Consider the following 25,555-nt stretch of genomic DNA (forward strand, 5'->3'; position numbering starts at 1 on the left):
AAGATGGTTCATTTTTGAAGGGCAGCGTCAGGTCTTCTTGCCCCATGGCACACAGTAGGTGCTCAGAGCATCTGCTAGATGAATAAATGAATCAACCCTCCCTCCAGCCAGCCTTTATTCCGCAAGCTTCCGGCCCTTCTCCCAAGAGCATCTCTGACAAGACCTGAGGATTCTACAATCAGAAAGCATCTGAACCGAGATTAAGTCACCTCACTTGACTCCTCCGTGAATCTGGGCCAGCTAGCGCTCCACTGTAGTAGTTCTGAGAGCTCTGCTTCCTGGTCACGGGCTCCACTTGGGAGTGTCGGGAGGGTAAGAAAACCCGCACTCCAGGGAGCCCAAGGATGTGGGCGGGTACCACCCCAACTACTCTGCTCCTCAGCCCTCCAGCCAGCCAGGAAATCCCACCAGGGGCTATGTCCACAGCTGAGAAAAAGAGCCAGACCGGTCCAGGGCTCAGCTGGTCTGGCATCAAGCTGCAAAGCATTACAGCTGCACCAGTTCTGCATGTCATGGAGTTGAGTTTTTTGGTTTTTGGGTTTTTTTTTTTTTTCTGATGTGATTATTTTTCACTGCAGTTTGTTCAGAAAGGGAGGCAAAGATAAGCTGCCACTCCATGTTAGATGAGCATCGTACATAGGGGAGCATCATTTATTTAACAGGTTTCTGGAACCTACGAGAGTTATGCGTTTTAGGCAAAGTGCCTCTGGAAATGCACTGCACTGTCTCCTAGGTGCGATGCTCTCAGGACCCAGTGGAACCATCTCCTCATTCTAGCCCTTTCCAAGGGCCTCAGAAGAGGCGTCAGGTGTTCTCTCTGTCACCATCTTTTCACTGAATCCTCCTACAGCGTCTAAAAAGCTGTCCTGGGGCTGTGGATAATAAAAGATAGAGAATTTAACCCACTTTCTCAACAAGCACTTGACACAAGAGGAGTCTGGGGAGTCTCAGGGAGGACACTGCCTCATGTCAAGTGCTGAGCCGCCCCCATTGGCAATGAAGCACAGGCGCCCCCAAGTGCAGGCCCCCGGCCCATCCACTGCAGGGTTGCTCTCTCCTGGGAAGTGCTGCCCAGTGCCACCTCTCCTGGCTCTGCATCCTCCTCTTCTAGGCTGGTGGGAGGATGAAATTCAGCCTCCACGTGACTGTGCCATGAACTTGGACTCAGGAGGCCTCTGCTAGGTCGGGAAGGAAGGGTTCCATCTGCCATATTCCAGCAGAGAGGATGACTGGTTTCCCAGGTGTCCTGCGGGAGAACCAGCCTTCCTCCATCCTTCCAGCTCATTGGCCCGAAGCCAATGCTTCAGGCGGAAGGGCTGGTGGGCACTCTCAGGTCTCAGAAGCTCGTGGGGCCAAAAATTGTGTAGGTTGCTCAGGTTCTGTATTTGCCAGCGTTCTCCAAGGAAAAAGAACCGGTAGGATGTATGTCTATGCAGAAAGAGATTTATTATACGGAATTGGCTCACATGATTATGGATACTGACAAATCCCAAGACCTCAGTCAGCAGGCTGGAGGCCCAAGACAGTCAAAGTGATCATTCTCTTGCCATCAGGTTCAAGACCCAGAAAGAGCTGATGCTTTAGTTGGAGTCCAAAGTCAGGGTAAAAACAATGTCCCAGTATGAAGGCAGGCAGGAGGAATTCTCTCTTATTCTGTCTAGGAAGGTTCAGCCTTTATGGTCTAGTTAGGCCTTCAACTGATTGGACGAGACCCACCCACTTTAGGGAGGGCAATATGCTTTCTTCAGTCAATCAATTTCTATGTTAATCTCATCCGAAAACACCCTCACAGCAACACTCAGAATGATGTTTGACCAAATAAATATCTGGGTACCCCTAGGTCCAGTCAAGGTGACACATAAGATTAATCACCACAGGTACACATCTTTCTTATTCTTATAACAAATGGGAAGTGAGAAGGTAAATTTAGACAGATGCTAATTTTGGCCACAGAGTATCAAGCTCCATTTCCATTTTGTCCTGAAGAACCTTCCAGAAGACAGGCTAAAGAGGGTGCCCCTAACATGCTATCTGCCCCTTCCCAGAAGGACAAACAGCTTCAATGAACCACTCAGATGTGAGCAGCTTGAGAGCAGGGCCCCTGTCATGGTCACATGGGATCTGAATCGAGCGTCTACCCCAGTCCTGGCACAGGAGGCCCCTGGCACAGTCTTGTTTCAGGAATAAATGAGTGAGTGAACAAAGGATAAATGAATGAAGGGTCTCTGCCATCTTCAAATCCATCCAGTGATGGTAAACTGAACACAAGTATCAAATCAGAACCACAAAGGGTCAAAAATTAAGCTGCACAAACACTGCACTGGACAAAAGTTACCTGGCATGGAGGGGACAGGCCATCTGAAGGGCAGCTCTGGGCCTCAGGAGGCAAATTCCCCTGTCCCTCCATCAGTGCTTTGGCAGAGACTCTGCCCAGGGGCTGCTGACCCTCCTGCTGCCTGAGGTGCCATATGGATTTGGCCAAAGCCCAGAGGATGCCACGCCGTGCCCCCCCCCGGGGGGTTCCCCTTGGATCCCCACAGCATAGAGGGCCTCTTTCCACACCCCCCTGCTACCCGCTCAGAGGGGCAGTCCTTAAAGAGCCTCCCCAGGACTCCTAGAGCCCTGACAAATCCACTAGCTACTTCATCTCCTTTTGCAGGCTAAAAATAAGAACTGCCCCCTTTCCGGGTCACACGTTTATTGCTGAAGTCTTGCCAGGAGCCGGAAAATGAAAGTCAAAACCATGACTGTTGCGTGTTCCTCCTGGAAAGACTGTGTCCTTGCAGACAGCCGTTTCCCAGGGCCCAGCTTTGGATCCTCAGACACTGCCTGAAAGCCGACAGCACGGAAAAGCTCCATGATGCCCAGTGCTTCTGTCCACAGTGAAACTGCATGTGTGGCTCTTCCTTTTTAAAGAAGCGGCGTCTCTCTGGAACTTCCATCCTCTTCCTTCAGCCCCATACAAACAAATCTATTTTTGGCCGATACACAGACCGAGCCAGATTCTCACGCTGAACAGAGGAAGGAGAGGGCAGAGGAGGGAGGAAAGGGAACAGGGAGAGTGGGTGAGGGGACCCTGCCCTTCCTTGACCTCCACCTGCCACCTGGAGTAAAGCCCCCGGGGAGTCAGGACAATTCATGACACCAAGCTGCCCAGGGCCACTGGACTGCGTTTGGTGCTCAGGGTTGATTCGGTGGGGGATTTAAAAGGAAAGGTTTGTACATGTGGCCGCAGATGCAACATCAGAGCTTCCTGGGAAAGGTAGCTCTCTCCTGAAAAGGCGTGGCAGGGGACAAGGGGACATCTGTGACCTTAGCGCATCTCCCCAGCCTGGCTCAGGTTTGAAGTCTCTGAAAACGGATTCTCAGCACAGAGTTGACCCAGGCCCCAGGGTGGACTTTCATTTATTAGCTCAGGGGACTGAGTACAACAGAAGCTCTGTCCCAGGGATGTCCATGAGGATGCAAGTTCGATCCCTGGCCTCGCTCAGTGGGTTAAGGATCTGGCGTTGTTGTGAGCTGGGGTGTAGGTCCCAGATGCAGCTTGGATCCAGCATTGCTGTGGCCGTGGTGTAGGCCGGCAGCTGCAGCTCTGATTCGACCCCTAGCCTGGGAGCCTCCATACGCCGCAGGTGCGGCCCTAACAAGAAAAAAAAAATTTTTAATTGAAATGCTAGTCCCAAAGAATCTACAGTGATGACAAGACCTGGAAATAAATAAAGCCAGAAAGAAAGCTAAGCCCAGCCCCTCCCTTTGTTGCTGTGACCCACCAGGAGGAAGCCAAGGCATGGGAAGGCTCCTGGTGGCCTGGCCTGTGGGAGACACTTCACTGCCTCCCAGGAGACTGGTGAGTGCTTGGGGACACCTGAGTGGGGTGACAACCACCGCCGTGCACATCATGGGCCCCTGCCCACCCCTAGCCCCGCACTGACCTGGTAGGCCGCTTGTCGCATGAACTGCTTGGCGGGCTGCTTCCAGATGGCAGGTACTGTGATGACCCATCTGACATCTGAGTTCTCGAACTCCGAACCCGCCTGGTCACTCAGCTCCTGAAGCCAAGGAAAATGCAGCAGGTCAAGTGGACAGGCCTCCAGGGGCTTCACTGAAAATTCAGGCTTCCTGGCCATGAACTCTTGGGGCCTCTATTCCACAGTCTCCTGAACTTACCAGCATCGGGGAGCAAGAGTCTGTTTCCTGAATATTTGGCAAACAGGGAGCTCCCAGCTCCTTCCACTTACTGAATGTAACTGCAGGTGGGAGGAGGGCAGAGCTGAAGTCTTTGGCCACTTCCTAGTCATGTGACTTAGAGTAAGTGACCACCTGTCAGGCCTCAGCTTCCCTATCGGTGCAAGGGGAGTAATACTACCTTACTCATACAATTGTTGGGAGGTCTGATAATTTTCTGAGCGCTACACGTACTGACAGCACGCCATTAATCCGTTTGAGAATCCTGTTAGGAACAGACTAGAACTACTCCTTTCTCTACTGATGGCAAAGTAAGGCCTAGACATGTTCAGTGTCTTTGTGATGGTTGCCCAGCTAGAAAGAGGCAGAGCTAAACTCTGAACCCAGAACCAGGTCTATCTTGATTCTAAAAGCCAAGGTCTTCCCTAAAGTGTTACTTTTGGTCCCATATTGGAATAGAACCTGGCCCACGGTGATGTTTCACAGCTGGTGGCATTTGTTACCGGAGTTGTCCCTGTCATCCACTTTACTGCAAGCCCAGCACATCAGGGGACTTTTCCTGGCAGAGTGAGAAAGACTTGAAAAACATGACCTAGGCGACAACCATGCTGCCCTTAACTTTTAGTTCAGGTAAAACCATATCAGCAGGAGCCCCTGTGGATAAATGGGATGGGCAGAAGCATCAGAGGTGTCAACCAGGCCCACACAGACAAAATTCGTCTCTAGCATAGTTCTCAGACTCAGCATTGCCACCGGTAAAATGGGAAGAAGAACCCTAACCCACAGCGTTACAACAGGATTAAATGAGAACACGTGGGACACATCCAGCCCAGGGAAGACCCCTGATGGATGCTAGTTCCTTTCTTCCCCTTCCCTCCTGTGGTCACCTGCACCGGACGAATCTGAAATCAAACCTAAACACACACTAACGTGCTTTTGCATCAAAGGCTGGGGAGGTGTTTCAGAAGATGAGGAGGCTGGAGGATTTTTTTTCTACTGGGTATCTCACTTTCTATTTTGTTTCATGTTTTTAATCTTGGGACTGACCCACCCTTCTCACTGAACTAACTTTCTCTTTGATTAGTAGGCCTTTTTTTGTGGCCTTAAAAAATCTTTCCATTTTTCATTGTGACAAAACATACATAACATGAAATTTACCATCATGGCCATTTTTAAGTTTATGGTTCACTAATGTTAAGTACATTCACTAAACTTTTTTTAATAAACATGCCTTTAAAAACATCTCTGCTTTAGACCATCATGGAATAGCCTTTTTTTTTTTAATTGGGGTGTAGCTGATTTCCCATGTTGCATATATTTCTGGTGTACAGCAAAGTGATTCAGTTTTATATATTCTTTTTTCCATTATAGATTATTACAACATATTGAACATAGTTCCCTGTGCTATACAGTAGGTCCTTGTGGTTTATCTATTTCGTATGTAGTAGTGTGTATCTGTGAATCCCAAACTCCTAATTTATTCCTCCATTTCCTTGGTAACCATAAGTGTGTTTTCTATGTCTATGGGTCTATTTCTGTTTTGCAAATAAGTTCAGCTGTATCATTTTTTAGATTCCATGTGTAAGTAATATTTGTCTTTCTCTGCTTGGCTTACTTCACTTAGTATGATAATCTCTAGGTCCATCCATGTTGCCGCAAATGGCATTATTCCATTAATTTTGATGGCTGAGTAATATTCCACTGTATGTATGTACCACCCACATCTTCTTTACCCATTCATCTGCTGGTGGACATTTAGGTTGCTTCCACATCTTGGTTCTTGTGAACAGTGCCACTCTGAACATTGGGGTGCATGAATCTTTTCCAATTAGAGTTTTCTTCTTTTCCAGGTATATGTCCTGGGGTGGATTGCTACTGAAAAACAGACATTTTTTGTTGAGGGTGATTTTGTTTTGTTTTGTTTGTTTGCTTGTTTTTGTTTTGTTTTTTTGTTTTTTGTCTTTTTGCCATTTCTTGAGCCACTCCTGTGGCATAAGGAGGTTCCCAGGCTAGGGGTCAAATCAGAACTGTAGCCTCTGGCCCAAGCCAGAGCCACAGCAACGCAGGATCCAAGCCATGTCTGCAACCTACACCACAGCTCACGGCAACGCCGGATCCTTAACCCACTGAGCAAGGCCAGGGATCGAACCCACAACCTCATGGTTCCTAGTCGGATTCGCTAACCACTGAGCCAAGATGGGAACTCGTGTTTTGTTTTTTAATCGTATTTTATTTCCTTGTAGGTCTGCACTGGGCTTTAAAAGCAGGTGATCCTGTGATGGGTTGGGAGGCGTTCTAAGCATGGCAGCCTTGACCCTCCAGGCTATTTAAAATTCTTTAAATAGGAAGAGGCTCAAAGACGAATGATGGGCTTCCCCAGCTGCATGGAAGGTTGTCTGCAGAAGCTGTTTGTTTGCCAGTGGGTGGAGATGAGCCTGGAAGGGAAGGAACCTGGCACTGACTGAACATCTCCCGTCAGGCACTTTCACTGACGTTCCCTCGTGAACAATGACACCGCACCAGTGAGGTGATTTCTGGGGTGTTTTCCTTGAGCTTATTCTATCCTCCAAACCCACCCGTCCCTTGAACACCAGCCAGCCCTATGGTGAAGGGCCTGGTTCCTCTACATTGCCTGGAACAGCTCTTCTTCTTGGAATTTCTTTACAATGCGTTCCCTGCTGGCAGAAGGTTCCCGAAGCCTCAGGCTGAGCTGACAGGTCCACAACCCCCACCTGCACCCATGCCCCTGCCTGACCTCCGCCCTCCCACCTCCACCCTCCTCTTAAAGATGGGCTGTTCACGCCTTTCCTCTTGGCCAACTTGAGACACACTCCTGCGCCGTGGGCTTTCTCAAATCCTACATTTTCTCTGAGCCCCCAAGGCTCCTCTTGCTCATCTGGAGGCCCCTGCCTCCCTCCGTGCCGTCATCTTTCTCCAGGCCCTGAGCCATGCCCTCTGGGAACCCCTTCTTCAGGCCAGCTGAGCTACCCCTCTTCTTTGGCTTCTCCACCTCCTGGACCGACGGCAGCTCCCCTTCTTCTTCTTCTTCTTCTTTTTTTTTTGTCTTTTTTGCCATTTCTTGGGCCGCTGCCCCAGCATATGGAGGTTCCCAGGCTAGGGGTCGAATCGGAGCTGGAGCCACCAGCCTAGCCAGAGCCACAGCAACACCAGATCCGAGCCTCATCTGCAACCTACACCACAGCTCACGGCACCGCCGGATCCTTAACCCATTGAGCAAGGCCAGGGATCGAACCCTCAACCTCATGGTTCCTAGTCGGATTCGTTAACCACTGCGCCACGATGGGAACTCCGGCGGCTCCCCTTCTGCAGGTCCCAGTCCACCTCTCTGCTCCCGCCCAGTCACCACCTTCTTCCCCAGCACGAACCCAGCCCGGCCTCCCTCCCTCTTCCTTCCTCAGAGTCCTCTCCCCATCCCCTTTCTTGGAAGAGAGATTTCCCAGGAACCACTCTTCCCTCCACCCCACCCCCCTTTATCTTCTTGGTCTTCTTGTTCCTCAAGGGGCCCCGAGGTTCTCGAGTCTCAGCCTCACCCCCAGCCCTCCGTCAGACCGGCTCCCACATCTGAGTGAGCTGCTCACACATCCTGCCCCCACCTGCAGGTCCTTGGGACCCCTGGGGTCTCCCCTCCAACGCTATCCTTGTAGCCAGGGATTCCCTCACAGGAAGCCCTCCGATGGCTCCCTCTCCCCAGGAAGCCGTCTGAGGCACGATGCAGTCTTGTCCTGACCCACGGCTTCTGCTCTGGCTGCAGCTGTGCCCTCCGCCTGCTTCCCACAGCTGCTGGCTATGCGTTCTTTCTCCTGCGCTGTTCCTGGGCCACTCCACCAGCTTGAAACACCCACCCTTCCAGCTGCTGTCTGTCCGAGGCCCCCAAACCCTCTCCTCTGGGGACAACTCCCTGCTACTTCCCTTGGGCAGAACCCCTGCCTGCACCCAATGCGCAGTGCCCCCAGTTACCTCCTGGCATCACTGACCCATTGACGGCATGCACCTTGCTCTGTGGTTTTCTACACGGCCAGGACTGGGGCGAGCTCTGGCACGTGGAAAAAAGTACTTGGAGTCCTCTTGTGGCAAAGTGGGTTAGGGATCCAGTGTTGTCACCGTAGTGGCTTGGGTTGCTGCTGTGGTATGGGTTCGATCCCTGGCTGTGGAACTTCCACATGCCACGGGCACGGCCAAAAAAAAAAAGTACTCCAAGTGAAAGGTATTCTCACTTCTTTGTCTCCCTCTGGCCCTATTTCTAGAATTCTCTTCTATCTCTAGAATTGACTAAATTTCTTCTAGTGATTACCAAATACCAATGCTCCTGAAGTTCCCAGTTCTTTTTTGGATAGCACTCAATGCATGAGGCTCTTTGGTCACCTGATTTACATCTACTCGTCACCATGCCCGTGGGAGGGGACACTAAATGGACAGCCATATTCCACTTAGAAATCAGCCATTCTCTGCATTCTGGGCCATCATTGCACAAACTCACTCAGCTTCTTCCATGGGGTCTAGAGTGGGGGAGGGGCAAAAGTAACTATTTACCAAGTGTTTACTCTCTGTGGAGCCCCCAGAGAGGCAGGTGGTATCTAATGTTTCATTTAATATCTTGTCCTTTTTTTAGGGCCCCACCCATGGCATATGGAGGTTCCCAGGCTAGGGGTTGAATCAGAGCTACAGACACAGCAACACGAGATCTGAGCCATGTCTGCAGCCTACACCACAGCTCACGGCAATGCCGGATCCTTAACCCACTGAGCAAGGCCAGGGATCGAACCCGCAACCTCATGGTTCCTTGTCGGATTCATTAACCACTGCACCATGACGAGAACTCCATAATTCACCTTTTAAAGTGCATAATTCATTGGGTTTTAGTATATTCACAAGATTGTGCAACCATCTTGCTAATTTCATCACCCCCCCACCAAAAGAAACCCATACCTCGTGGCAGGCACTGCTCATTCCCACTCTCCCGCTGCCTCTGGAAACCACAAATCTCCTTTCTATCTCTAAGGATTTGCCTCTTCGGGATATTTCATACAAATGGAGTCAGACAGTATGTGGCCTTTTGTGTCTGGCTTCTTTCACTGAGCTTAACGTCTTCAAGGTTCATCCATGCCACAGCATGTATCAGTACTGCATTCTTTTTCATGGCTGAATAATACTCCATTGTATGGGTGGGTCCCATTGAGTTACCCACTGATCAACTGATGGACATTTGGGCTGTTTCTGCTTTTTGGTTATGAATAGTGCTGCTATAGACACAAGTTTTTGTGTGACTATATTTTCACTTCTCTTAGTATGTAACTAGGATTGGAATTGTTAGGTATGTAGTTATCCTGTGTTTTAACCTTTTGTGGAATTACCAGGCTGTTCTTCACAGAAGCTGCACCATTTTCCCTTCTCACCAGCAATGCATGTGGGTGCACCATGCTTCTGAATACGAAACCGACGCTCTTATTCCCTGGCTGATCCTGCTCCCCTGGCAGGCAGGTATCCCCTCAGCAAAGCACTGATATGTGCCTACCTTCAGCACCTGCTCCTTAAAGTACTGCAGGGCATAAGCAAAGATTTCAAGGGCTTTGACTTTCTTGCCATTTGCTGCTGTCAGGTCTGTATCCATGGTGAGGTCCTGGAGCAGGGGACAGGAGGGAAATAGTAAGATGATAACAAAGGGGAGAGGTGCCTTCTGGCTTTAAGCACTGCCACTGGGAGACCTGGGGAACCCAGTGAGCCATGTTTGTGTTTCCTGGCATGGGAGGGGCAGGCTCAGATGGCATGTCCCCCAGGATAGGGCTGGCAGCACTGTCCCCTTACCATGTAGGAGGCTCTGCCTATTCCCCTCAGCCCCCACCTCCACTGCTCCCTCCTCCCCTCCCTCCTTCTTTTCCTCTTTCCCAGATCCTCTGGGAGCAGGGGTTTCAGGGCAACAAGAGAACAGGGGAAGATAGAAAAGGCAGCAGGTGCCACTCCCAGTGCAATTTACACACTATTCCACACATGGACACATATGGTCACCCTGGGGAGCCCCCCACTGGAGGACCAGCTAATCGGGCCATCTCACTGACGTGTATGATGCTAAACAGACATGAAGCTTTTGCTACCCAATGAGCTGCCAACCAAGGCACAAAAATAGAAGAGCTCCTATTTTAAGGCTTGTGCTGTCTAATCTGCTGGGAGCCCAGCATCCCTGCTTTCCTTCCTCTGCCAGAAGCTACGGCAGCTGCTTAGTGCAGTCCTCGGATGGAGATGCTCCATAAGATGCTGGATGGACTGAGGTCATTAGAACATGAGAATAGTCCCCAGGGGGTGGGGATGGGCAGAGAGGGGGAGTGACCATCCAGAGGAAGCCCTCAAGTCTCCTGGAACCAGCAGGCTCATTACTGCCAGGGAGAAAAATCATTGGGGCTTCTGGATTGATCCAGGCTGGGTAATTAGTCTTTGCCTTTGAAACGGGAAGGGGTATCAAGCTGCTAACCTGGCCTCGTGGGGTCTGCCTGCCGCCCTGACTCCTCCACACAAGCATACTCCTCCCATACCCAGGGCTCAGCAAAGACATCCCAGTTTGGGGGCAGCAGCTCCCAGGTGGCTTCCAGGTACCAGGAAGCCATGGGCTTGGAATTGAAAAATTCAAATTGAAAAAAAAAAATGCCTGTGCTTCTACCAGCAGGCAACCGCTATCAGGCACTGAATCCCATCAGGTGAAACAGGAAGGATGCATTTCCATGGAGCAGAAGCTGGTCTGTGTCAGAGAGGGACAACCACATGGCTGAGCACAGAGCCCTGGAAGGCAGGCTGTGGGCTGCGGGGTTTCCCAGTAACATTAGTTTTGTCATCTGCAAACACTTAACAGCAGACATGGGGAGATAACAATGAAAGGAGCTAGCAATTGACTCGAACTTATTAAGCACCCGCACAGTTCTAAGAGCTTCATATATTGTAATTCCTTTCATCCTCACGACATCCACGGGAGAAAAGCACTCTCAGTGCATCCGTTTCACAGAAGCGATAGAGCAAGGCCGGAGAGGCTAAGTGACTTGGATTCAGTAACTCAAAGGCGCGGCAGAGGCGGATTTAAACCCAAGCCATCTGGCCTCAGGGTCCATGGTCTTAAACACTTTGACCATCCCACGTCTCTAAGCACTGAAAGTTAAGGAAAATTTAAGGGATAAAATGCTTAAATTGAAAAAAATTCCGGAGTTCCCATCTTGGTGCAGCAGAAACAAATCCAACTAGGAACCATGAAGTTGAGGGTTCGATCCCTGGCCTCGCTCAGTAGGTTCAGGATCCAGCATGGCCATGAGCTGTGGTATAGATCACAGACGCGGCTCGGATCTGGCGTTGCTGTGGCTGTGGTGTAGGCCGGTGGCTACAGCTCTGATTAGATCTCTAGCCTGGGAACCTCCATATGCCGCGGTTGCGGCCCTAAAAGGACAAAAGACAAAAAAAAAAAAAAGAAAAGAAAGAAAGAAAGAAAGAAAGAAAGAAAGAAAGAAAGAAAGAAAGAAAGAAAGAAAAAGAAAAAATCCTGTTCTACGGCCTGATATTTCCATGGAGCTGGGGAAGGGGTCATCTTATGGAACACTGGCAGGTTGGGAGCAGAACTGCTTCCGACCTGGAACTGCCAATTATTGGGCTTGATTTCCTGAGCTGCCTCCTTCCCCATACGGGTTAATGAGCCAGTTGTTACTGGTCGTGACTTCCAAACTGGGTAGTTAATAGCCACTACCCTGAGCCCCCCAAATGCTCCCTAGCCCCCGAGTCCTCCCTCCAGGATGTTCTCCCAACAATCCAGCAACTGAAAGGGGATCTCTTGGCGCAGCAGGGGGCCCCCAGCACCCCCAAGCCTGTGCACCAGCCAGTGTCCACTCTGATTGGTCAATTTCCAAAGTGAACACGTTGCTAATATTTTGAAATTCTCCCAGCCTGCGTGCACATCAGCAAGTGCTGTGTGTTCCACAAAAGTGCTATGTGTTCCAGTGTCTCTAAAGTCAAGGTGAATGGACCTTCATTTCTGTTTGTGAGAAACCAGAGGTTTTTTGGGTTGGAAAGACCCCACCCCCACCCAAGCTGGAGGAACCTCCGCTCTCCAATCGGAGAACTTGGGGCCAAGCAGAAGCCGGCTTACCCCAGTGGTATGCAGCTTCATCTTGAACTTCTCCAGGTACAGCCACTGCTTGGCCTCGTTGGGATCCAGGTCGTGGTAAAAGTCCCTGGCTGCGTACCCGAAACTGTGGAACTTCCTCTCCGGAGTCAACAAGATGGTGGTGGGTGTCTTCTGGTTGGACACCCCAGGGTCGCCTCCTTCCCATCGCCTGCCACCCAGGAAAGGCAGAGGTTATGGGCCCTTCTTCCTAATCCCAGTGTGGGAACACCTACTGCTTACAGATATGGGTGCTCCCAGCAGCTGCCACAGGTGCAGTCCAGTTCAGTGGGTTGAGTGGCAACTAGAGACCCAACTCTAGTTGGGTCTTGTTAATAAGAAAAATGACAAGGCCGAGTGCCAGGTTCTTGCTCAGTCACAAAGTCTGCCTTATTCTTTCCCTCAGCGTATATAGAGCATCTACTGTGTGCCAGGTACTGGCGAAACATTTATGTCTCTGCCTCCAAATAACTCACAACATAGTAGGTAATGTTTTTTCTGTTGGTTGGTTTGGATTTGGTTTTGGTTTTTTAATTTGCAAGCACTCACCAGCACAAGAATAGCTGGTTTGCCTCCTCTTTGAAACAAGCAGGGTATAAACAAACCCATAAATACCTGCCTTATCGGATGGAGTTGAAGGGTCCAGGGAAATGTCTCAGAGGGGTCAGAGAAGGCAGAGGTACCAGACTTGGAGTGGGGGGAAGAATGCATAAGTTAACTTTAGTGACTTATAGTTGCCAAGGTGGACAGGTGGGGAGGGAAAGGGATGGCCTGGGGGTGTGAGATCGGCATATGCACACAAGGTATATGGAATGATTGGCCAATGGGGACCTGCTGTATAACATGGAGAACTCTACTCAATATTCTGTGATAATCTGTGTGGGAAAAGAATCTGAAGATGGCTATGTGTATGTGTATGACTGGGTCACTTTATTCTACGGCAGAAATTATCACAGCCTTGTAAATTAGCTACCCTTCAATAAAACTTAAAAAAAAGAAAGAAAGAAATGTTCCAGAGGAGTCAGAGGAGGCAGAGGTGCCAGCCTTGGGGCTGGGGAAGAAGACAGAGCTCAAAAGAGACGTGGAGTGAGAAACAACTGGATCTTGAAGGAGGGAAGGACACTGCGGGCTGCTCAGAGGTGGGCAAGCATGGGGCATGAATGGGAATGCTAAGTGACTGCGTGGGTTAGAGGAAGTGTGTAAATGAGACGAGTGATTGTGTACATGGGATGTGTGAGAAATGAGATTGGGAAGGTGGTTAGAACCAGGCCGAAGGGGGAGGAGTGAGCAATGTAATCGGTGAGTAGTAATTGGGAGCCACTAGAGGTTTTAGAGCAGCAGTGGCAGGTTGGAATCAGAGCTGCTATTGATCAGAGCACACTGGACTAAAGGAAGGGAGATCAGAAGCCAGGAAGCTGAGGAGGAGGCTCAGGCCTGGAGGTGGGAGAGCTCATACAAGAGTAGAGAGCTAAGGAGTTCCCGTCATGGCTCAGTGGTTAGCGAATCTGACTAGGAACCATGAGGTTGCAGGTTCGATCCCTGGCCTCGCTCAGTAGGTTCAGGATCCAGTGTTGCCATGAGCTGTGGTGTAGGTTGCAGACGCGGCTCGGATCCCTTGTTTCTGTGGCTCTGGCGTAGGCCGGTGGCTACAGCTCTGATTGAACCCCTAGCCTGGGAACCTCCAAGTGCCATGGGAGCGGCCAAAGAAATGGCAAAAAGACCAAAAAAAAAAAAAAAAAAAAGAGTACAGAGCTAAGCTGTAGGGAGAGAGAAAGGGAGGAGGACAGAGGGGGAGCTGCCCAGAGGGACAGTCAAGCCAAGTGGCCTGGGTGGTGAGCAGGTGCCAAGGCACCCCAGAGGTCTCAAGCCTAGGAGCCTAGAGGAGAAAACATCCTTCACAGATGCCAGCAGCCCTGGCCAAGGAGGAGACAGGAGGGAACATGGAGCCCTCCTGCAGAACGTGCTGGCCCGGAACTCCTGGATGCAAGATGCGAGCCTGGGGCTCAAGGAGAGATCCAGGCAGGAAACGGGATCTGAGGGCCCCCTGCTGGGGTGACAGCCCCAGCGACAGGGTGGATGGGAGCGTTGACAGGACCAATGAGGAGGGGAGGGACCATAACCCGCACATCTGTGTGCGGAAGAGGAGCCAGAGCGAGGAGGGGTGGGTACAGACAGGCAGGAAGGCGGATGCGATAGGCTTGCATCCTGGAACTGATGGGGGGAGGCGACAGAGCCAGGCAGGGGATAAGTGAGCCCCAGAAAAGCTTCCTTCCTTCACTCAGATATATAGAAGGAGGAAACTAAAGCGAATGGAGAAGGCAGAGGACTGGATGCTTCTCCCTCCTTTGGGGCCACAGCAGAGAGGCCAGGAGGCCAGGAGGCTCTCTCCTTCCCCAGGCCACTAGCCATGAGAACCCTCAGTGGAGACACATACACGAGGGGAAGCGCACCTCTCTCTTTCTGGCCCGCCTTCTGGGGCAGTGGCTGAGCTCCTGGCTGCGCTCCCACCTGCTCCCGACACTGCATCACTAAGCTTTAGGGACCATCGCCGTCCGGATGCAGAGCCAGCCTCTGCCTAGATCTGCCATGAAGATAGGGCTGGAATCATTCCTGGCTGGTTTCCCTGTCAAGCCCCATCAGGATGCAGGCTTCTCTCCAAGGAGCCACAGTCCCCAAGGTGACTCCCTTGAGACACACCGTCTCAGGCAGACACGGACCCCTGGGTCAGGGCTGAACTCCACACACAACCTTTCAGAAATAGATTTCCCATCACTATTAACGTGGACATTTTCGGGAGGTAATGGACCTTCTGGGTTTTTGCCTTATAAAAATAAAATAATTTTGGCCATGCCTGCAGTAGGTCCATGTTCCCAGACCAGGGATCAAAACCACGCCATGGCAGTAACCAGAGCCACAGCAGTGACAACACCGGATCCTTAACCCGATGAGCCACCAAGGAATTCCATGCTCTTCAGATTTTTAATTCTTCATTCCTATTTAAATACAAAAAAGTAAACTTTCTCATTGTAACTCTGTCGGTGTGGATAATGGTTATGTTAATGTGTTCTGATTAAAATAAAATTCAGGTAGAACCTCCCTCCAAAATCTCTACAATAACTAAGAGAACCTCCCTAGAGGTCCTGAGCTCTGTGGATGCTTTGTGAGGATTCTTCCCCAGCAAGTTCAAAGTTATTTCTGCTCTTTTCTTTTTTTTTCAACTTTCATTGCATAACCATCCCTTTGAAATAACGTTTCTTAAAACAACTATGGGGAAGCTGGTAAGTGTTAACTGTAGCTTTCAATAAATAGCTCTTTCTTTCTTTTCTTTCTTTTTTTTTTTTTTTTTTTTGTCTTTTTAGGGCAGCAGCCATGGCATATGAAGGTTCCCAGGCTAGGGGTCAACTAGGAGCTGTAGCTGCTGGTCTAGACCATAGCCACAGCAATGCCAGATCTGAACTGCATGTGTGATCTACACCACAGCTCATGGCAACACCAGATCCTTAAGCCACTGAGCAAGGCAGGGATCGAACCTACGTCCTCATGGATGCTAATCAGATTTGTTTCCACTGAGTCACGTCGGGAACTCCCTAAACAGCTCTTTCTATTGGAGGTTTTTCTGGGGGGGACCGCAGAGCAGCCCCTCATAGCACCTGTCCAGCCAACCCACAGCAGAATCCAAGTGAGGATTCAACACTGAGGGCTATGCTGCCATCAGGGTTTGCTACCGGAACTGACTTTTCATTGTTTCCTGATGAGACCACAGCCTCAGGTCTCTGGAGGCTCTCAGGACATCTGCTTTTCCAGAGGAAAGGTGGGGCCTAAACCAAGAGTGGAGTGGAGATCACTTTTTTTTTTTTTTTTTGCCTTTTTTAGGGCCATACTGTGGCACATGGAGGTTCCCAGGCTAGGGGTCGAATCAGAGCTGTAGCTACCAGCCTACACCACAGCCACAGCAACGTGGGATCCGAGCTGTGTATGTGACCTACACCACAGCTCACGGCAATGCCAGATCCCCGACCCACTGAGCAAGGCCAGGGATCATATGCGCATCCTCACAGATACTAGTCAGGTTTGTTGCTGCTGAGTCACAGTGGGAACTCATGGGGATCACTTTTTTTTATTATAGTTCATTTACAGTGTTCTGTCAATTCCTGCTGGTTATACATATATACACATTCTTTTTCTTACATTATCCTCCATCATGTTCCATCACGTGATTAGATATACTTCCCTGCGCTATACAGCAGGATCTTACTGCTTATCTGTTTCAAATGCAACAGTTTGCATCTACTAACTCAAAACTCCAGAGTTCCCATAGGGCTCAGTGGCAACGAATCTGACTAGTATCCAGGAGGACGCAGGTTCTATCCCTGGCCTTGCTCAGTGGGCTAAGGATCCAGTGTTTGGCGTGAGCTGTGGTATAGGTCATAGACGCGGCTCGGATCCTGCATTGCTGTGGCTGTGGCATAGGCTGGCATCTGCAGCTCTGATTTAACCCCTAGCCTGGGAACCTCATGTGCCGAGGGTATGGCCTTAAAAAGACAACAACAACAAAAAAATACTAACCCCAACCCAGTCCACCCCACTTTCATTATGACCTGTGTTTTAAACAGCACTCTATAAAAAAGCATAAGATCTTAATTCTGGGAGTGATAACGAAATTCCACAATTACCAGTTGAAGGAATTGCAAAGCCCATCACAGTGTATCCTCAGAGATCCTGCTGTATAGCACTGGGAACTATATCTGGTCACTTCTGATGGAACATGATAATGTGAGAAAAAAGAATGTATATATATGTGTGTGTGTGTGTGTGTGTATGACTGGGTCACCTTGCTGTGCAATAGAAAATTGACAGAACACTGTAAATCAGCTATAACGGAAAACATAAAAATAATTAAACCTAATATAAGGCACAAATGAACCTTTCCACAGAAAAGAAAATCATGGACTTGGAGAACAGACTTGTGGTTGCCAAGGGGGAGGGGGAGGGAGTGGGGTGGTTGGGGAGCTTGAGTTAATAGATACAAACTATTGCCTTTGGAATGGATGAGCAATGAGATCCTGCTGTGTAGCACTGGGAACTATGTCTAGTCACTTATGATGGAGCATGATAATGTGAGAAAAAAGAATGTGTACATCTATGTGTAACTGGGTCACCATGCTGTACCTTAGGAAAAAAAAATTGTGTTGGGGAAATAACTATTAAAAAAATAATAACAAAAAAATCATTAAAATTAAAAAACAAAAAAAACCCAAAACAAACAAAAAAATATATCCTCAGAGCCAACCTTGGCTTTTGAAAATCCAGGTGATTAGTCCATGGTTCCCAAAGCTTTCAGGGGCTTTGGGAGGTGTGGGCCAGAATAGGGGAGCCAGCGTTGGTGCCCGGATAGACCAGGGTCCTCACAGACAGCTGATCACGTGTGGATGGGGTGGATGCCAAAGATGCCGTGTGTGTGAGCATGAGGAGTCGGGGGAGTGGCCCAGGAGACCCAGGGCAACTTCAAGGTGAAGTCAGCTGGCATTCACGCTGCTCTGCGTTTTCTCAGGCATGGTGCTTTCCATTGTTGGTTACTGTCACCTTGCGACTTCTCTTGGTGGCACCTTCCCTGCTTACATTTTACTGTATGCTAAGCACTTGATAGGAAGTCTCATTACATTTGCACACGCACTCTGTGAGGCAGGCCCTGCCAATATCCCCCTTTTACAGATGAAGAAACTGAGCTTTCGAAGGTTCAGCAACTGCCTGAGGTCACACAGTAAGTGGCAGAGCCAGCTCCCAGATCACCTCCGTCACAGATGCGCCTCTCGCCCAGGCTGCAGGCTGGAATCACCTGGGTCAGGTTTCAAACACACTGTCCAGGCCCTTCCCCAAACCAACACTGAACCAACACTTTTACACACCAGGAACCTATAGCCCAGAGAAGTCGCTTGCCGAAAGTGACATGGTGAGTTTGCACCAAGCTGAGCCTGAATCCAGGACCTGCCTACTGAGTACTATTCACCTGCTCCTTGAACTTGTCCCTCTCTCCTCCCCCAGGGCCCTCCCCCAAGTGTCCATAGGTACAGTGACTGGAGCCCGCACATGCTCCCCGCCAGCCCACAGCACTCACCTCATCACGTGGATGCATTCGGGCTCCTTGGTGAAGCTGTAGGCATAGCCGCTGGACGTGGTCCCGAAGTCGACAGCCACCACCACAAGAAACGTCTGCTGCTCAGACACGTTCGGGTCTGCATCATTCTGCAGATACATCGTGTAGGGTACAAGGGGGTGGTGGGGGAAGGCAATCAAGCCAAGCTTTCTGGAAGGTTCCACCCTACCCCGCTGTGCACCCACTGCAGACAGGACACTGTCTGGTTCAAGGCTGCCACATGATGAGCCCTAGGGAGAGGGCAGGCCTGCCTCAGCCCCCGCCTGACTCGGGGAGAAATGGAGGTGCCCCCCCGAAGGGAGGGCCAGCTGACTGGGTGAGGGCACCTGCCTACACTGCCCACTCTCCCTTTACCAACCTTGCATGAATATGGCTAGTTGCAGAAATTCTTCCATCTGGGCCGGAAGCCCAGTGGTTCCCTGATTGACACCGTCTTCCCCCTACAGCCCTCCCCCAGTGCCTGCACAGACTCCAGATGCTACTCAGCTGTGCTCTGTACACCTGCCAGGTGACCCCTCCATCTGCCCAGGCATATATGGGTGTAGGGCTCAGCAGAGCAGGGACCCTGCCCGGTCCTGCCATAGCCAGCCACATGACCCTGCCGAGTCCTGTCCCCTTGGGGCCCAGAGGCTTTCCTCATCTGTCAAGCGAGTGGGTCAGGCCCTTCCAGATTTCTAAACCTTTAAGCAGTGTAGACTTTTTTAAAACAGCCACAGACCTTCAAATTTTAAACAGATTTTGGATTTGAAGTGTATTGGTTAGAGCAGGGGGTGAGAGCTCCATTCATCGAGGCTTTCCTCACCCTGCCCCCCACCCCCCACACCCCAGGGGGACCCTGAAGCTCTTACACAGAACCCTCAGGGTCTAGAGTTTGAAAACCACAGGACCTGGCTGTAGATGACCCAGCCTCCCAAACCTGAGGGAGTTCCAGGATGCAGAACTTTCCATGGAAAACCAGGACAGTTCCGGGAAAACCAGGACGAGCTGGCCCCCCTACCCAGTGATGGCTCTGAAGTTCTCAGCGGGGTCTGCTTTGCGGATCTGAGCAGCTCTTAGCAAAGCCACCCTTTCCTCTCTCCTCCCCCAGGGCCCTCCCCCAAGTCTCCAAAGTTAGTCCATGGAGTCTCCAAGTCTTTCTGGTTGGCTACGTGCAAACCTCCTGATCAGCTGCCTCACCGTATTTACCTTTGCAGTGCGGGGCAGGGTGGGAGCAAATGCCCCGTCCCCATGGCCCGTCACAGCCCACGTCTTCTCTCCCAGGGAAGGCTGGTGCAGAAGCAATGACAGCCACAGCGTTTGGACGAGGCAGTAAACTGCAGTGGAAAAGCCACTGCATTTCCCTGACTCACCCACCAGCCTGATGGAGCTGCTTCCTTGCTGAGGATGCTTCAGTCTGGGAGCCCTGAATCTTCACAGAGCTGCTCCCACTCTGCCTGCTCATGGTCCCCACACCCAAGCACCGGCCACACCATGGAAATCAGCATGCGGAAGGGCTCCATGGAGCTCACGTGGCTAGTTCCCAGGACAATTTAATCCCCACCCAAGAACAGGAGAAGCTGCAGCCTGTCATGTGTGAGCAGACTCAGAGAGTGAAGGATAATCAGCACCCACCCCCCCACACAGACACACACATTTCTTACCACAATGTGGGAAGGGGACAGGGGTGTTATTCCTGTGTCCCCCAGACTCCGGGCTGGAGATGAATATGCAGATGCGGGGGCCGCTTCTAAAAGGAAAGACAAGTGCAAGCCTTAGACGTGGGGTGGGCTGAGCCAGGGAGCAGACATGAGGGCTGGGTGGCTTTGCTCCTACAGGGACTGGTGCCCCTGGAAAGCCAGCCAGTGTGGGGCCGGTCGGAATTCCAGCTGGAAAAGTGGGGTGTCTGTTATGCTCCCCCTTGTATTTGATATTTAAAACTTGACCACATGAGACATTCTTTTTCTCCCAGTCACCACAGGCCACCCAACTCCCATTTAGTAGAGATGCTGCCTGGTCCCCAAACTGCATCAGCACCTGGCTTGTGCCCCCTCATAGAGCCAGTTCTTAACCCAAGCACCAGTATGGACCAGAGAAACCTGTAGCCCCCTAAGAGGATGTGCACATTTTTTGCGTGCATTTTCTTGGAAGAGCATCCACAGCCCTCAGGTTCCCAGAGGAGTATGGGACCCCAACCCCCAAAATTAACAACCGTAGTCATAGGAATATAGGACAGGAGTGCAACTTCCAGAAAGAACTTCCTTGCTTCTTAGTGGGTGTGTCACCTCCTCCCGCCCTCTGGCATATGGCCCTGCCAGAACATAGGGAAATTCATCTCTCTTCAGGGATGCAGAAGGGGTTTTTTTGTTTGTTTTGTTTTGGTTTGGTTTCTGGTTTTTTTGCTTTTTAGGGCAGCACCCACAGCATATGGACGTTCCCAGGCTAAGGGTCGAATCAGAGCTGTAGTTACCAACCTATACCACAGCCACAGCAATGCAAGAGTGGAGCCGCATCTGTGATCTACACCACAGCTCATGGCAATGCTGGATCCCTAATCCACTGAGCAAGGCCAGGCATCAAACCTCATGGATCCTAGTTGGGTTTGTTAACTGCTGAGCCATGAAGGGAACTCCCATGATGAAGGTTTTTGACATTCAGCAAGAAAACCCACAGCAGAAGGAGAGCTAGATTAGCATTTCTGGATCCCACTGCCTGGGACATGAGGTCAAACCAGAGAAGAGCCAACAGCAAGGCAGCGTGATTGGCCCATTCCCCCTGCTGCTCTTGCAATTACTCAGGCACAGATATTTGTCCTGAAACCTTGCCAGGGCCCCATGGTTCTCCTCTGGGGATGAACACCCAAAGAGAAGTCACTCTGTCCCTGGTCAGAAATGGAAGTGCCACTCATTCTCCCTGCCAGCTGCCCAGGACTGGCAGGGCCTATAGAGCAGCAGACCAAAGACAGCAGGTTCCCCTCACAGAGGCGATGGGCAGATCCTCAACACCCACAAATTCCAGGTACCATCCAGGGTGTCCTGCAAATATGCTCCATTCCATAATAGACTGGTGGGAAAAAGCAGGTAACTTGCTAAAACAATACCTGAGGCCAAAGGAACCCAGGGGGTTGGTGGTACCTGAAAAAGACCTGTCTTCTGCTTCGAGGGAAGCACTCGGAGTGGGCTCCATCTGCCTCTGCTGCCAAATCACTTTGGTTAATCCCACGCACTTACTGATTGTTTTTTTCTGCTTGGTGAGAACACAACCAGCATCATTACAGTGGGTGCCAAACAGGTTGAGGGGATAAAATGAATCATGAAACAGTGAATATGAAGCTTCAAATCTGCACAGCCACCTCCTCTCTCTGCAGGCATTATTATCCCTGGCCTCCTGATGAGGTTCAATTCCAACCCTGGGACAAAGGTGCAGAAGCAAGTAAGCACAGAGGCAAAAAAATCAATCTGGGGGGCAAAGGACTTAAGCTGACATTTCTCCAAAGAAGATAGTCTAATAGTTGTTGAGCATGTGAAAGATGCTTCACTCATTAGTCATTAGGGAAATGAATTCATTAGTCATTAGGGAAATCAAAACCACAATGAGATACTGTTTCACACCCACTAGGATGGCTACAATTAAAAAAAAAAAAGAAATAACAAATGCTGGCAAGGATGTGGAGAAGTTGGAACCCCTATATATGCCTTATGGAAATGAAAAATAGTACAGCAATTTTTCATGGAAACAGTGAGTAGTTCCTCAAAAAGTCAAATACGAAATTACCAGAGACCCAGTTCCACGCCTAGGAATTCCACTCTTAAGTCGACCCACAGAATTGAAAACAGGAATGCAAACAGATGCTTATATGTGCATATTCACTGCAGCATTATTCACAAAAACCAAAAAAAATGAAAACCCAAGTATCCATCCATCAACAGATAAATGGATAAACCAAATGTGGTATATCCATTCAATGGAATATTATTAGGCTGTAAAAAGGAATGAAATTCTTATACATGATAGAACAGAGATGAACCTAGGAAACCATGCTAAGTGAACTAAGGTGGACACAAAAGAACAGCATTGTTTAATATTTAGACTAGGCAAATTCATGGAGACAAAGCATTGAGGAGAGGTAGCCAGGGGCTGGGGAGAATGAGGAATTTCCCATAGAGGATTTCCATTTTGGGTGATGAAAAAGTCTTGGAAATACTAGTGGTGGTACACTGAGAACGTAATTAATGCCATTGATTCTCACACACAAAAATGGTTACAATAGCAAGTTTTATGTTATATAGACCTTACCACAATTTAAAAAATTTTTATTAAGAAAAACCAACTTGCTCATCTGAGAGGGGAGGCAATTTCCGATTTCTATTAAGCACCATGGTTCCATGCTCTTGAAAAGAAAGTGAGCCTGGCTCCTGGACCAGCCCACTAAACTTCAGCTCCTTCATTAATCTCTCAGCACAAGGGCACCCCCTTCTAGAAAAGCATGGGGAGCTCAGCATGTCCACTAGGGGGCCAGCCAGATTGTCCTTTCTACCTGTTGATGAGAAGTCTGCCCTGCCCCCATGGCCCCTCGGGCAGCCAGCAGAGAGATGTCATCCTGCACAGGGAGCCACCCTCTCTCCACCTGCTACCTATAAGGCCTGTGGCCATGTGTCCACATTTGCACAGAAGGTCTTGGAAGAAACCAAATGTCTAATTACCCAGAAAATCTGGTGTTGGCAATTAGCAAACAAGCTATTATCTGCAGACAAACCATCCACCCCACTGGCAGCTTGGTTCTAATTATCCCATCACTCAGCCCTTCTCAGAGCATGTCTTACTGACTTGCAAAATAGCATGTGTTGGGCCACACACAGAACACATGCTTTGGGCCCCTAGAGGACTCCGGGATATGTGAGGACAAGAACGAAGGATTTTTTTGGTTCTCCCTGAACTTCCCTGTCTCTGGTTCAATATGAAATAAATCATTTGACTTGCTGATCACTCAGCCAGGCCTGGAGGCAACTGAACTTTGCGGACTGTCTCCATTAGATATTAAAATGCAGAAGCATTGTGAGATGATTTAAAACTGATTTGCATAGAAGGTATGCCGGAGTAACGGTTTTTCTAGACATTTGCATAGCATGCACGCCCCCGTCCGCAGCTTTACAGATCTCAAATCAAAGATAATTCAACCAGCTAATATGCATCGATGCACCACAGGATTGTACCAAGTCTGTACTATTCAGGATGTCAAAGAGGTGCTCAAGGAGTTCCCGTTGTGGCTCAGTGGTTAACGAATCTGACTAGGAACCATGAGGTTGGGGGTTCCATCCCTGGCCTCACTCAGGGGTTCTTGAAATGTTGCATATCAACAACATCGTGGGTTAAGGATCCGGTGTTGTCCTGAGCTGTGGTGTAGGTCGCATACGCATACGCAGCTTGGATCCCGCATTGCTATGACTCTGGTGTAGGCCAGGGGCTACAGCTCCTAGCCTGGGAACCTCCATATGCCACGGGTGCAGCCCTAAAAAGCAAAAAAAAAAAAAAAAAAAAAAAAAAGTGCTCAAAAATTCTTAGGAAAAAGAATATGGAAAAGCCTCCTTTAGCCCCTGAGGGGTGTGGGAAGTTTCTGCTGTGTTAATAATCCCAACCAATTTTGAGAGCTTTCATGCAATAGGTAAAGCAACTAAGAATATACGCAATGGGGTTAATGAATATTATCTATTGGTCTGTGGATAACTGATAGATCTAAGCTCAAAGACAGTAGGAGAGAGTTGATACAGGGAAGGTCTATGCTGTGTGTCCTGACTATCAGTTAAACATAGGCCATTATCCACAGTAAGGAATACTGACTGTCATTAATTGCAACCCTGTTTATGCTTCTCTGTAAAGCCAATATAATAACATCTGCCCTGTGACTACTCCCCCGCCGACATGATATTCCAGTTCAGTAAACACAGAGTGACTTGGGCACATCAGAAATAGAAGAGAAAGGCAAAGCTAAAAGCCCGACAAAAATAGAGACTTTGAGAGTGCAGGCTTAGGGTAAAGAAAGGAAGGTGATGAAAAAAAATTGATACCCATCTGCAGAGGTAAGGCAAGAGGACTGGTGATAGAGATTAAAGAAAAAGGCTTTACCAGAAGTGTAGTCAAGGGCAGAGCCAAAGGATCTAGGAGTCTTAAGAAATACCTACTCTGCTGAATTAAACAGACAGGCAAAACATCTTCCGTTTCGAGCACTGAGTTACTTTGAAAAGCAGTAACACAGAGGGATTTGATGATTTCACATCACAGAATCGGAAAAACATAAAATACGCAACATGTTCAAGAACACAAACGATCAGCCACAGAATTAAGTCTCGGAGTTTCAGAGACCTGGGAGTAATTTAGTAAATCAACGGAAAATAATTATCAGGTCTTCTTTGGCACTGGGTTTTAGGTGATATATCATCACTTCTGTCATATACTTACTGTGCAATCATTTTTAGTTTAGTGACTATAAAAATAAATTGATAAGGGTGTTCCTAGATTCACCCTTTTTTTAAATTTTTGTCTTTTGTCTTTTCAGAGCCTCACCTGCAGCATACGGAAGTTCACAGGCTAGGGGTCTAATCGGAGCTACAGCTGCCGGCCCACACCACAGCCACAGCAACGCCGGATCCTTAACCCACTGAGCAAGGCCAGGGATCTAACCCACAACCTCACAGTTCCTAGTCAGATTCGTTTCTGCTGTGCCACGACAGGAACTCCCCCTAGGTTCACTCTTAACCTGAGACTCACTCCCAAAACATTCTTCAACCAAGTCATTAAAAAAAATGATTTTTGCAGCAAAGAGGGACACATAAATAAATGAAAATATTTACACAGCCAGAAAGAGGATATAAATAAGTAAAAAGAGGACTCAACCAAAAGGTCTCCTGCCACAGGATTTTTTAGAACCCCAAGGCCAGTCATTGAGGGGGAACCAGTTGAGCTTGTGAGGTTAATATTCATCATTGGCCTTAACGGTGTAGGAATTAAAGAGTAGGCTTCATCGGGGTTTCTGCTATAAAATGCAAGACATAAAATCCAGACACATTTTTATTTGCTCCTGGCTCTACTGGCTT

The 25,555-nt window shown here is 49.4% G+C and overlaps 1 protein-coding gene across 5 annotated transcripts in view; it reads right to left on the reverse strand.

Moving 5' to 3' along the window:
• The window catches only part of HSPA12A (heat shock protein family A (Hsp70) member 12A), a 177,453-nt gene that overhangs the window by 18,157 nt on the left and 133,741 nt on the right, over positions 1-25,555 (reverse strand). For all 5 annotated transcript variants that reach the window (XM_013983787.3, XM_021073399.2, XM_084995682.1 and 2 more), the window contains 5 exons: positions 20,129-20,214; positions 18,450-18,577; positions 12,320-12,506; positions 9,719-9,823; positions 3,933-4,049 (listed from right to left, as the gene is read on the reverse strand). In XM_013983787.3, the coding sequence (XP_013839241.3) occupies positions 3,933-4,049; positions 9,719-9,823; positions 12,320-12,506; positions 18,450-18,577; positions 20,129-20,214 (623 nt within the window). The remainder of the gene's footprint in view (positions 1-3,932; positions 4,050-9,718; positions 9,824-12,319; positions 12,507-18,449; positions 18,578-20,128; positions 20,215-25,555) is intronic.

Source organism: Sus scrofa, chromosome 14 (genome assembly GCF_054392235.1).
Source record: "Sus scrofa isolate SSC_HxYL_T2T_F1_AM1 chromosome 14, Sscrofa_HxYL_maternal_Yorkshire_Landrace_v2.0, whole genome shotgun sequence".
Classification (NCBI taxonomy): Eukaryota; Metazoa; Chordata; class Mammalia; order Artiodactyla; family Suidae; genus Sus; species Sus scrofa.